Raw genomic sequence first — 12755 nt, 5'->3', positions numbered from 1 at the left:
AAAGAAAGAAAGAAAGAGCAAGCTTTCCTTCCTAACATAAACATCAAGTAGGACTAAAATTATAATGCTTGCTAGAGAGTAGGCATCGGCAGTGAGGCAGCGCCCTCTAGCATCTTCTGAGCATATTTATCACTAGATGTAAGAGTTGCCCTAAACATACAATCAGCAACTCTCTCTTTTTTCTGAATGCGGAGTGTGAATCTATAAAGTCTGCCATGCACGTACTGTTCCTGCCCAATCCTTCTTAGCCTCTGATCTAGCGGGGGATGGAGGAGAGAGAGAGAGATTGTAGCCATTCTGCAGCATCAATTACTTTAAATATATGTTTCAATGTGAGCAAATCACGCTGTTACATAATTAAGAAGAAATTATTTTTTATGAGTGGGCAGGCAAGCCTGATGCAAACACTAGTTTTACTATTCACAGACTGTAACACGGAAGCATTGCCAGGAAGCATTGCTAAGCTATTATGCAATACTCCAGCCCCATCCAATACTTCATTCATTCAAGAACATATCAGCACGGTGCTGAAATTGTGTGGGGGTTTTTGAAAGAGGAAGTTTGAGAGGTAACTGGAATATCATCTACCTGTTGTCTGCATTATGTTATTGCAAGTGCAGCTCCAGCTGAATACTAAGCTTTCTCAATCTGTATCTGCACACACACATAACTAAAAATGTGAAATATCTTAAAGGCCTAGTAAGCCAGCCCCCCCCGGCTCAATTCAAGGTGGTTTCTATAACATAAATCTGACTGATCCACTAATACAAACCTAAAGTTTATTCTAAAAAACAACCACTGCAAGTAATTTTAAGCAATTTTTTTTTCCTTTCACCTCCTACAAACGAAAGTATCTCACTCTACAACAGCTTTCTAACTATTTATGCAAGTAGGCATTACTATAAGGCACGATAAAATGGATTATCAATATTTCAGCCACCACCTTACTATAATGACTGCTTATTTGAAGAAAGAACAATTCCTATTTCAGTGGAGTATGTCAACATCTCTCCTACTCAAGTACCAATTACCTATATTGAAGAAAGCACCACAATAAATGCCCTTTACCTTTTATAAAGAGGATTTGGAGTGTATAAACACACACAAACTACGTTGACTTTCGCTCAACCTCCAAATAATAAGCTTCTATTATTACTATTATTATTATTATTTGTGTACCGTCCTTCATCCGTAGATTTCAGGCTAGTTCACAAGACAATTTTAAGTATTATCTCAATGCATCTTTATATTGGAACCTCTTCTAGCAAAACTTATGACCTTGGGTCACTCACCATCTTTCAGCCTAACCTACCTCTCAGTGTTGTTGTGAGGATAAAATGGGGGGGGGGGTTAAAATTGTGAATGCCACCTTGAGATCCTTAGAGGAAAGGTGGGATGTAAATGCAAACAACAATAATAACAACAAACTCAAACAATGGCTTATGGTCACAAGTTCTTAGGGGGCGTCTGTAATGCAAGCACAGTACCCCATCACCTTCAGCAACACTTCAAGAAATTCCTGGGAAAGCATGGCAATGAGACTATGCCCTTAGCGCCCAAGTTGAAACAATCATGGAAATTATTATGCCGCCTCCGTATTTTTGAACTATATTCAAACAAGGACATGGGACAGGGAAAGAGATCCCACATATCCTGTGTGCAGCACAGAAGCATTCAAGGCTTCAAGCGACACATAATCTTTCCTCTCCAGGAAAATAGAGAGTCGTGGCTACATCTCAGGCAATACGGAGAGAGAGAGATCGAGAGAGAGAGCAAGGCGAGTTACAAATGCTGCAATTTTAACCACCAGCTCTCTCGCCTACTGTACACTTAGGGACGGTGCAATCTCTCGCTCCATTCTCCTTGACAAAGAGTTTTATGTAACTCAAAAGCCTGCAAGTTGCTACGCCCACAGGAGTCGGTCCTTGCCTGCATCTCCGGGATCAGGCTGGGAAGGAGCCGTCTATGCACCAAACTACTAATCGACAAAATATAATAGAAGGAAGAAAAGTTCGGAAGCGTCCCGTTTATTTATTTTTTTAAGGGGGAGGAGAGGGCACTTCCAAATATACCGCACTGCTCTCCCTCAGCAGAGAAACGAGCGGCGGGGCCTGCCTGCAACTGCACACCTAGGCGGCAGGCAGGGGAGAGAGGTGTGGCAAGGAAAGGGGAGAGGCTGGAGAGAGAGGGAGAGAGCCAAGAGGCGCCACTGCACCAGCATCGTTGATGCAGAGGCGCTGCCGCTGCTCAAAGAGAAGCCCTTTTGCATGATCCTCTCCCTCCTTCCCCGGGATGCATTCACACCCTGCAGTGATGCTCAGCTCCCGTGCGCTCCTCCCAGCACCTCTCCGGTGATGCAGCCCTATAGAAAAAAAGCGCACCGGGGAGGTGGATGAGGACGAGGGTGGCCTGGAAGGCCAACCGAGGAGCCCGATCCCCGACCCCCCCCCCGACCCGGCGCCGCCCACCCACCGCCCGGCCCACCCGCTTCCTTTGCTTCCCTCCTTCCTTTACCAGGCAAGCTTGAAGCCTTTCATTAGTACAGTCACGATCAGCCGGTGCCCGTCGTGTCCTTGGCTGCCCACTGACGACGCCGGAGCGGCTCCCAAGACATAGTGGAAGAGGCCGGGCAGGCGCAGGCTGCCGGGGAAGCGCACCGTCCCGGCATGGAAGGCGGGCGGGCGGCAGGAGGAGGGCAGCGCCGCCCCGCCGCCCCAGGATGCTGCTCTCGCTACTCCGCCGCCGCCGCTCTCGCTGCTGCTGCCGGGGGCCGGCTCTGCGGAGCGCGGGCAGCCCGGGCACGCCAGCGAGGCGGAGATCATGCCATGGCCTCCCTGCGCCGCCGCCGCCAACGGCCCAGGCGCCCGCGGCGAGCTCCCAGATGCTGGGGAGGCACCCAGGGGCGGCGCAGCGCCAAGCCCCGCCGGGGGTCCGGATCCAGCCCTTGCTGCTGCTGCTGCTGCTGCTGCTTCCTGCTGCTGCTGCTGCTGGTCGTCCCTCTCCAGCTAATCTCTCCCCTTCCTCCTCCTCCCGGGTCCTCGATGCGATGCGACCCCGGCGCAGCGCGCCTCGCCTGCCCACTTGCCCGGCCCGAGCGGCTGCGCCCGCCCTTTAAAGGCGCCCGCCGCCTGCCAAAGAGAAAGCCGGCCAAGCTGGGCCAGCCTGCGGGGGGAGGAGGATGCCCGCCGCGCGGTCCCGCGGATGGAAGCGGCCGAGGGGAGGGGAGGGCGCGCGGGGCGGGCCAGCCTTCGCCCGGGGACTCCCCAGAGCGCCTCCTCGCTTAGGCTGGACCTTGTTTTCTTGCCGAGGAACCCCGCGGTCTCGGCAGGGCTGGCGTCCGTAAGCAGGCATGCACAGGAGCGGGGTGCGAGTTATGCGCATCCTTGCTAGGAAGCGAGTCCGGTTGCACTCGGGGCCCGGGGAGTTCGGCTGTCAAGAAATCGAGTTTCTCTTAAGTCTCCGAGGCTTCAATTCTAGCCATGCTTATTAAGCTCCCGAGTATATCAGTAGATCAGCCTCCTAGGTGCCGAGGGCACTTGGCCGAAATCCCCCCTCTCTCTCATACATGGGGCACCCTGGTCCTGGCTATGTAGGAAATAAGGTTGCGATTTCCAAAAAGGGGAAGGGAGGCACTCTGCACCGGGTAGAGACGCTCTTGCCCTTTTCACACTTCAAGTGCTCCAGGCCAAACCCCTGAGCTTAGGGGTTCAGAAAGCTGAGGAAAGGCAGGTTTTAAAACTGAGTTTCCCAAACTTGGGTCTCCAGCTGACGTTGGACTACAGCTCCCATCATCCCTAGCTAGCAGGACCCTAGCTAGTCAGGGATGATGGGAATTGTAGTCCAAAAACAGCTGGAGACCCAAGTTTGGGAAATCCTGGTTTAAACAAAAGAAATATGGTGGGGGGTTATTTTCCCACCCTCTTTTTAAAAATATATCATAAACGCTAGCTTTATATCATCACCTAAGTCTGGAGTAGTGCAGTGGAGACCCCAGCAGGCAATTCAGTGCACAAATACTCTAACTTGGCTCTAGTAGGTTCTGACCCAAAACACTGTTATCTGAAATTTTTGGTTCACGGCTCTTCCCAACCCCCTCCCAACACACAAAATCAAAGAGGAGGGGAGAATTAGGCTTCTGTAGACCACCTGAAAAGCTAGGAAGATTAGCTGCAAGGGCCAAGGTTGTCCCTGCTGTCCACAGAGACAGGGAGAAGGCAGAGCAAAATCTACTGTTGGAGAGCCAGTTTAGTGTAGTAGTTAGTGTGTCAGATTAGGGCCTGGGAGACCAGGGTTCAAATCCCCCCATGAAATTCACTAGGCGACAATGGACCAGTCTCTCAGCTTAACCTACCTCACAGGATTGTCGGGGGGATTAAATGAGAGAACCATGCTCACCACCTTGAGCTCCTTTGAGGAAAAAGGTGGGATATAAATGCAGTAAATAAATTAATCTCTGGGTGAGATTTGAAGACGTTTGGCAAGGCTTTCTGGTTCACCATTGCTTAACAATGGCAACAACAGTATGCTCCTCCTCAAATTATACTGTTGAAATGAAGAGAAGTGGCGGTGATGAGTGGCAACAGGAGTCTACTTTTGTGTAGAAGGACTGCAAACTCAGTTCAGTTTTGATACTCAGAACAAATCCCTGGGATCATAATTTGTTAGCTCTAAATGTGCCTCTTGTATCTGGTGATAGTTGGTGGATCTTGGTGGTTCTAGTGGATCCCCACCAGTTTCACGTTCGCCCCTAGGATTGGTAATGAAAACATGCGGGAGATAAAGTGGCTTGAAAGAGCGCTTGCTCTGGACTCTCAAAAACAAAAACCAGCATGGAAATAGCCAAGACCTAACTCACCCATTGCCACAACTGATGAGCTAGCGCAGCCCAACATTTAACAAACTCAGCTCACTATTTAGCAAATTCAAAGCGTGCACCAACAATTTCACTGCATTTTATGCGAGACAACTAACTGATATCACAAGATCAAACCCATTATCAACCTCCTTGCTAAACCCAAATCCGCCCTGAGCTAGAGTTCACTGATAATAATGGAGCAGCTTGGCCAGTTGGTCCTGGGCATGGAATACTGCCAAGTGACCATTTCTTGTTATCTTTAGAACATCGTCGTCATCACCACCACTTCCATCATCATTTGAATCACCTTTTTTATCAGTTTCATTATGAATGACAATCATGCAAGCCAAACAACTAAAAACAGATTTAAAAGCAATACAAATACAGTAATACTCAATCTTCATCTAGCCGGAAAACAGAGATGCTCTTCCACAAAATGGGCTGTCCCACTGAAGGCCCTGCTTTGATTTGCTGTGGAGCAGGCTTCTGATGCAAAAGAGTATTGTGCCACCTTAAAGGCACATGTACTGATGTGCTTGTGTGGACTTTCACCATTTAAAACTTGAAAGTGGCAAGATTTCATGAATTACAGCTGCTTAATGAAAATTACAACAGATCAAACTGGAGCTTATGCATAGGTTTACACACACACACACACACATATGATGGCTCACATGCTATTGGCTAATGCAGGATCAAATATATTGAATGTAACCTCATTGGGGCAAGCACTTATTTGGCTCTTGAAAGCACCATGCACATTGATGCTGCACTATATTTATTATAATCATCATCAATATTAATAAGCACTGAGGTTGTTCTCTGATTGAGAAATTATCTGCAATCAATTACATCACTAAAGTGGAATTGATTCTGAACCAAATCCTGATTGGTAAGGGACAGGCAGTGTTTTCGCAGCACAGTACATTAAGCTGCAAATCAGTTGTGTGGCAGTGTCTAACCTCGGGAGTTCTTTTAATTTTAAACCCACACTTCTTGCTCTGAGCTGCTTTCTAACCTGCACACCTTCGTGGGATGCTGAGGCCTTTTGGCTGCAAAATGGGTCAGGAGACCTGCAAACCTGGTGAAATCTGGGACAAAGCAGTACTGCAGAATCACATTCAGCAATGTATAAGGGTTTGTATTTTAAAAAAGGAAAGGGAGATGTCAGGCACTGAGAATGCAGCCAAGAACACTTTGGAGGTCAAGGAGATTGCCAGGAGAGATGGAGTAAGGAAAAATGAGGTGAAGGGAGGAGGCAGTTTATCCAAGTGGCAACCTCTGCTCCCAAGGCATGCTGGGTGAGATGCTACAAAATATTTATAAAGGAAGCAGGGAAGGGAAGGAAGGGGAGAACAACACTCAAAGCCCAGTCATGGGAATATATTTTCTCCTGTTTATTTATGGCACATCCGTAGGGGCTGTCTCACATACTGGGCCAGAATTTATGGAGATTCTCAATGGTGTTTGTTGAACACACCAGACACCTAGTATAGAACAGTGGCCAAGACACTCGAATTGTGAGCTAGGAAGCGCAAATTCCACCTTAGCCATGAAATCGCTCGGTGGCTTTAGGCAATCTGTTCTCTCGCCTTCCTCTACCCATCTGCAGCATGGCCAGAATATTGTCCTACCTTATAAGGTTGCATGTTTTGAACACTTATAAAACCTGGTATATAAATGCTGAACAACAACAATATGCAAAGAATTTAAATTGCATTTCAGGCTAGAGCTGGTCCTCAGAACATGGTCTTCTCAAGTCTTCTTCAGACCAAAGGCCCACCTAGCCCAGCATCCTGTTGTCAGAGTGGCCATGCACCTATGGGAAGAACGCAAACAAGAACTGAATGCCACAATATTCTTCCCTCTTGCAATTCCCAGCAACTGGTAAAAGATAGCCACTGGTGGTCTTATCCTCCATGAATTTGCCTAGTCCCCTTTTAAAGACTTCCAAGTCTGTGGCCATCATTACTTCTTGTGGGAGAAAGATTCATGAGTTAACTGTGCTGCATGAAGAACAACACCTTTGTCCTGAAATGGTCTCTCTGGGTCCTAGTATTATGAGACTGGTAGAAAAACTTCTCCTTTCCACTCTCTCCATGCATAATCTTACGCACCACTATCATATTCATCCTTACTCACTTTTTTTCTAAATTGAAAAGCCCCAAATGTTGTAACCTTTCCTTATAGGGAAATTGCTGCACCAGGATCCTTAACCCCTTTTTCCTTGCCCTTTTCTGAATCTCTTCCAGCCTTCCAAGTGTGGTCTTAACATGGATTTGCATAGCAACATTATTATATTGACAGGCCCATCAAGTTATCCACTTCAGACTACCTTGGAAGGTGACGGGATCTCCTTCACATTAGAGGATTTTAAGCCAAGGTTGGATGGCCATCTGTCATGGATGTTTTAGTGGAGATTTCTACACTGCAAGGAGTTGAACTAGATGACCCTCAAGATCCCTCCCAGCTCTACAATTCTATTATTCTATGACCCTATTGTCTCATTCCGGGTCATTCACCACCAGTTCAGACCACCACTACCCCAATGAGTGTGTATGTGAATTATGATTTTTTTGTTTTGTTTTTTCAATGCACGTTACATTTGCTTACACTTGTTACTACCCATTCACCAAGCCTTGAGAGATCCTTTCGAAGCTCCTCACAATTCTTTTTGTTTTAACCACCATGGAAAGTTCGGTATCATCAGCTCCCATACTGTTCACCACTAATGCTAGATAATTTATGTGGAAGTTAAAAAGCACAGGGGACCCAGGTGGCGCTGTGGGTTAAAGCCTCAGCGCCTAGGACTTGCCGATCGAAAGGTCGGCGGTTCGAATCCCTGCGGCGGGGTGCGCTCCTGCTGCTCGGTCCCAGCGCCTGCCAACCTAGCAGTTCGAAAGCACCTCCGGGTGCAAGTAGATAAATAGGGACCGCTTACCAGCGGGAAGGTAAACGGCGTTTCCGTGTGCGGCTCTGGCTCGCCAGATGCAGCTTTGTCACGCTGGCCACGTGACCCGGAGGTGTCTTCGGACAGCGCTGGCCTCTGGCCTCTTGAGTGAGATGGGCGCACAACCCCAGAGTCTGTCAAGACTGGCCCGTTCGGGCAGGGGTACCTTTACCTTTACCTTAAAAAGCACAGGTACCAATCCTTGGGGACTCCGCTTTCTACATCTTTCCATTAGGAGAACTGTCTGTTTATTCCTACTCTCTGTTTCCTGTTTCTTAGCCAGTTACTTATCCACAATATAACCTCATTCCTAAAATAAAAGCCACAGGGAAGACACATTCAGTGAATCGTTCTCATTTATAGAAACCACACCAAATTCTACTGAAGTTCTCATGGGGTGTAGTTAACTTACCTTTACTCAGAGTAGGCTCACTGAAATGAACAGACCTAAGTTAGCTGTGGCTATTTAAGTGGGTCTACTCTGAGTAAAGGTTACTTGACTACAACTCAGCAATTCATTACAAGTCTTTTCCCTAAAGTCAATTTCATTATTCACACTATTAACAAATCTCTTGTTATATTTAGGTATCACACCTGTTGAAGATTAAAGTATCTTTGTTTTCTAATAATAATTATAAAAGGCAGGCGCTTTTAAAACACTCTGCAGTTACATGACAATATTTGATCAGTCAATTGACCAAAATCTTTTATGCTGGTTGAACACTAATTTCTCACAAGTGCTGACCAGTTACTTATCCACAGTATAACCTCTCCCCTTATTCCACAACTATGAAGCTTACTTGGGAGTTTTGGGTGAGGAACATTTCAAAGGCTTCTTGAAAATGTAAGTTCTAAAAGGTTAGTGAGGCAGGATTTGGCCTTCACCAAGACTTCTTCTGCTATCTGCTTGGTAACTGTATCTGTAATAATGTTTTCTACCAGTTTGCCCCCTCCCCCCCCAAAAGCCGGCCTGTAATCTCCTGACAACAGTCCAATATGCCCATTTGGAAATGGAGGTCTGCAGAATGACTTCATGGATTGTTACTTAAAAGGGACCCCTCTGTGCCTGAAACAACCCCCAGGATGCATGTCCATAATATCCACAATTGCCTCCAATAACAAGCCACAAGGAGTGAACAGAAAGGGCCATTCCATCTCAAGTACAGAAGTGTCCAAATGCCACATTCCAAAGAAGGTACAAAGTTAAGAATATTGTCAAGGGGAAATAAACTAGGAAAGGGATAACTATACTTAGGAGTATGAAAATGACACCTTTAGAAACATCTGGTTTAACAGTGCTTCAAAAATGAAGAGCATGACGTTTGGAAGAAGAGAGCAAAGTGAGGTAGGAAGTATATTGAATAACTGAATCTGAAAGCTTTGAAACTACCTGGAAAAAGGCTTGGTTTAGATACTTTCCTACACATACCAACAGCTAGTGGGCAACTAAGAATTATGGGCACCTCTTTTTTCTCTCCGTCCCTAGGATTCTTGCTATACAGAACTGCATTTCAATAAGGTTCCCAGCTACTGAACTGGTCCTGCATCTTAAACCATATAGAATTGAAACAATGCTCCTGTGGTATTTGGATGGCTGATGGGAAAACCTTCACCAATTAGCTTTGTATGTGCCCCAGGCCACTTAAAGGCACAGGATCAGTGGCAGTAAAGCAAGCTGGCAACTGCTGCATATAAACACCAACTGCTCTTGACTTATGATTCTATGTCCTGAAGTGCTGGAGAGACATGCATCTGCACTGTGCAGATCAGAACAATCCAGCCTCATCTAGACTGAAAAGATTCTGCGAGGGTGATGCTGTCATGGAGGACACAGGGGAGGAAGGGAAAGGAGAATGTTAGCCACTTTGAGACTCCTGAAGGGGAGTGAAAGGCAGGATATCAAATCCAAGCTCCTCCTCCTCCTCCTCCTCCTCCTCCTCCTCCTCTTCTTCTTCTTCTTCTTCTTCTTCTTCTTCTTCTTCATCAAAACGAGAGAGCAATATTGGGTCAGATGCCTCTAAGTCCTCTCTCCGTAATCACTACTACCATCCAGGTAGCTGTTTTCCCTTCATCTCAGCTTTGCCCATACCAGTTCCCACAGCTGCCCTTCCATGGCCTGCAGGTTAACATGCCGGTGGGGCAGTTCTGCCTCTTCCAGTACACAATCTAACTTCAGGGAAGGCAAGGCAGCTTAGGAATTCTTCCCTGAGCAATTTCAAATTTGCACATTCATTTCCTCGGAATTCTACTTCAAGCACACCCTCTAGTGTTCTGCTGCTAGACGACAGCCAAGCTTGCCAAAGACCCAAGAAGTCCTAGTGAAAGCCCTGCTTATTTTGATGCAGGGAAGCAATTGCGGGAGCATTAGGAGAGGCTGGGAGAGTCAGCAAAGGGACCTTCCTTCTCCTGGGTCACCTCCTCATCAGTGTGATATGGAGACGAGAGAGAAGCATCCAAGACCCTTAGCGCACTATGCATAAACTAGGCACAGGAAGGGGAAATGGGGGCAGTGATGGAGAAAGTCCATCTGAAATGGAGAGAAGAGCGACTCTCTCAGATCTTGACTGTATAATGCCACAACCTCTGAACCAAACATAGACATATATTTTCCCCTCACTGGGGGGTGGAAGAGGAGGACGTAAAGAAAGTGAAGATTAATGCAAGAAATAAAATAAGAATTTGCCAAGCGAAGCAACTTACGCACAGGGAGGCCGGCAGCATTTCCATCCTACCTTTGCTGTCGCCATATCAGACGCCTCCATATTTTCTGCTTGGCCTATCAGTCAACAAGATCATTCAGAAGGAGGTGGGGGGGCACGGGAGGAAAGAAGGGAAAATAAAACATGAGGACGTGGTAGAGGAGACGACACACAGTTCTATAGGGGGGTGGGGGAATGGAGAAGGGGGTGGTGAGGCAAGAAAGCGGCTCTCCCCGATCTCTGAGGCAACTCCCAGAGAGAGGAATGGAGGACACGCTAATGCCATAATAAATCATAGAATTGTAGAGCTGGGGGGGGGACCCCAAAGGGTCATCTAATCCAACCGCCCTCCATGCAAGAATCATACAGGGGACACATAAGCTCCTGTGGTAAGCTGTCGACAGAGATGGCCGGCTGGAGTCAGAGAAGCTGTCTGAGCAATTTCTCAGCGCTTCCCTTGTAAGAAGAAAAGGTTTGGCCTGTTGTCAGAAGAACAGAGGTACCCTCCTTTTCCCTCCACATGCCCTGTCCCCTCTGAGGAGTGGGCATATGACCCGCTTTCGCCTTTCATTGCAAAGGGAAGGAAGATAAAGGCCAAGCGTTCCTCAGCTATGAACTTCAGAAAAGCGGGGAGGGATGTGGAGAAGAGAGCAGGATAGGAGAGTAACCAGGAGGCATGTGAAAGGGATGTTCTAGGGAGAGGCAAGTAGCAAGGGATGGGGGACAAAAGGGAGGAGTGCCAGGAAAGCCAGAAAGGTGCAAAGGACTCGGCTGTGGGTGCATATTCAGAGATGCTCTTAACAAAAGGATCCAGCGCAAGGAGGAAGGAGGTGAGGTTTTGATCATACCACACTCTCAGGGGGAGGAAATAAAATAAAATACACTCACCTCACCACCACCCACCTCCCTTTTTTAAAAAAGCCCACTTGCAAAAAGACTGGTCCTTCCCTGGGAGTCTCGCCTCACCCAGTTTGCCCTGGCCTTGAAAACATCAAGTCATCATTCTAAGGGGAAAGTGTGCCAATTCAGAGTATTGAGAGGCTTCTGCATCTGCAGCGGAGGCCCTGCCTTTCACAGTCCATCAGGCCTGATGATTGGACGAGCAAAGATGACTTCACACAGCCTCATTCATCATTCGAGGATTCCTGCCCAGCAGGGACAGAGCTCCTCTCCCGTTCATGGGGACTGTGATTCTCCTTCCTACCCTACTTTACTACAGCAAATCAATGTGGGTTTCTCTGATACCCGCCAGCTGCGGGAATGGATGAGTTTGACTGACTGGAAGGGTAAGCACAGGCCCAAAGAATGGACAGCGCCTAGAGGGGGAGATAGCAGAGGGGGGGGGGTCTGATCACTGAAGGAGCCACTGCTGGAAGATGCTGGTGCTCTCTCTCTCTCTCTCTCTCTCTCTCTCTCTCTCACACACACACACACACACACACACACGCTGCATAGGTAAAGGTTCTAGCATCTCTGTCTCTCCCTCCCTTAAATCCCTCTTCACATCTCTTCCAGGAAACCTCATTAGTCCCCCTCACCAATGACAATAAAAGCTGCACACCTGTAACCAAATTGGTTTCTCTCTTCACCTCCCTCTTAGTGTCTCACCTTGTCTAGATTGTAAGCGCTTTCGGGCAGCGACCTGACTTTTCGCTATAGTACCAGTACATTGGTGGTGTAATCATCAGCAGGCAGATACCCCAAATCCTATGCTCACAAAAGGTGCACTACCACGTTTTTCACGCATGTCTGCTTCTGCCCCCCCCCCCAAAAAAAGTTCTCTCATGGAAATTACAGGAAAGAACCATATGCCAGTGTACCACCCCAAATTTTGTACATATACTCCTGTGATTTTCCAGGTTGATGGTGCTGCAATCACATTATTTCGGGAACCAATTAACACAAAAAATGAGTGCTAAACTTCCATTAGATTTCCAGGAGCTGTTTTTTGCATTGTGTGAAAGCTCAAGTATAATGCAGAAATCAACAGTCAGTGAAACATCAGGGGAAACAGAATGAACTGCTGTGTGAATGAAGCCTAATAATCTGTGGAATACAAGAACAGGCTAAGATGCTTTGCAACACAAAACAATTCGATAGCTAGAGAAAGAAAAGAAAAGAACTGAGAGGCTTGAAATGGGAGGGAGATAACGAGAAGAAGAAAACAACATTGATAAGGCAAAGAAAAAAGAGCCTTAAAAGATCCTTTTACCAATATAGGTAAAAGACAGGAAGGCATGTTTCATAAATT

At 47.1% G+C, this 12755-nt stretch overlaps 1 protein-coding gene across 7 annotated transcripts in view; it reads right to left on the bottom strand.

The window, feature by feature from the left end:
• The window catches only part of GRAMD1B (GRAM domain containing 1B), a 212365-nt gene that overhangs the window by 88198 nt on the left and 111412 nt on the right, over positions 1–12755 (bottom strand). The window contains exon 1 of one of the 7 annotated variants that reach the window (XM_083713957.1): positions 10538–10556. The exons of 5 other annotated variants lie outside the window; for them this stretch is intronic. Coding sequence is in view for 1 of the 2 variants with exons in the window: in XM_083713964.1 (XP_083570090.1) it covers positions 2515–2537 (23 nt within the window). In the remaining variant the exon portion in view is untranslated. Of the gene's footprint in view, positions 1–2514; positions 2674–10537; positions 10557–12755 lie in introns of those variants that run through there. One more of the 7 variants, XM_083713964.1, reaches the window with a different exon arrangement.

Source organism: Podarcis gaigeae (genome assembly GCF_964106915.1).
Source record: "Podarcis gaigeae genome assembly, chromosome: 15".
Classification (NCBI taxonomy): domain Eukaryota; kingdom Metazoa; phylum Chordata; class Lepidosauria; order Squamata; family Lacertidae; genus Podarcis; species Podarcis gaigeae.
This window is presented reverse-complemented; position numbering and strand designations above follow the sequence as displayed.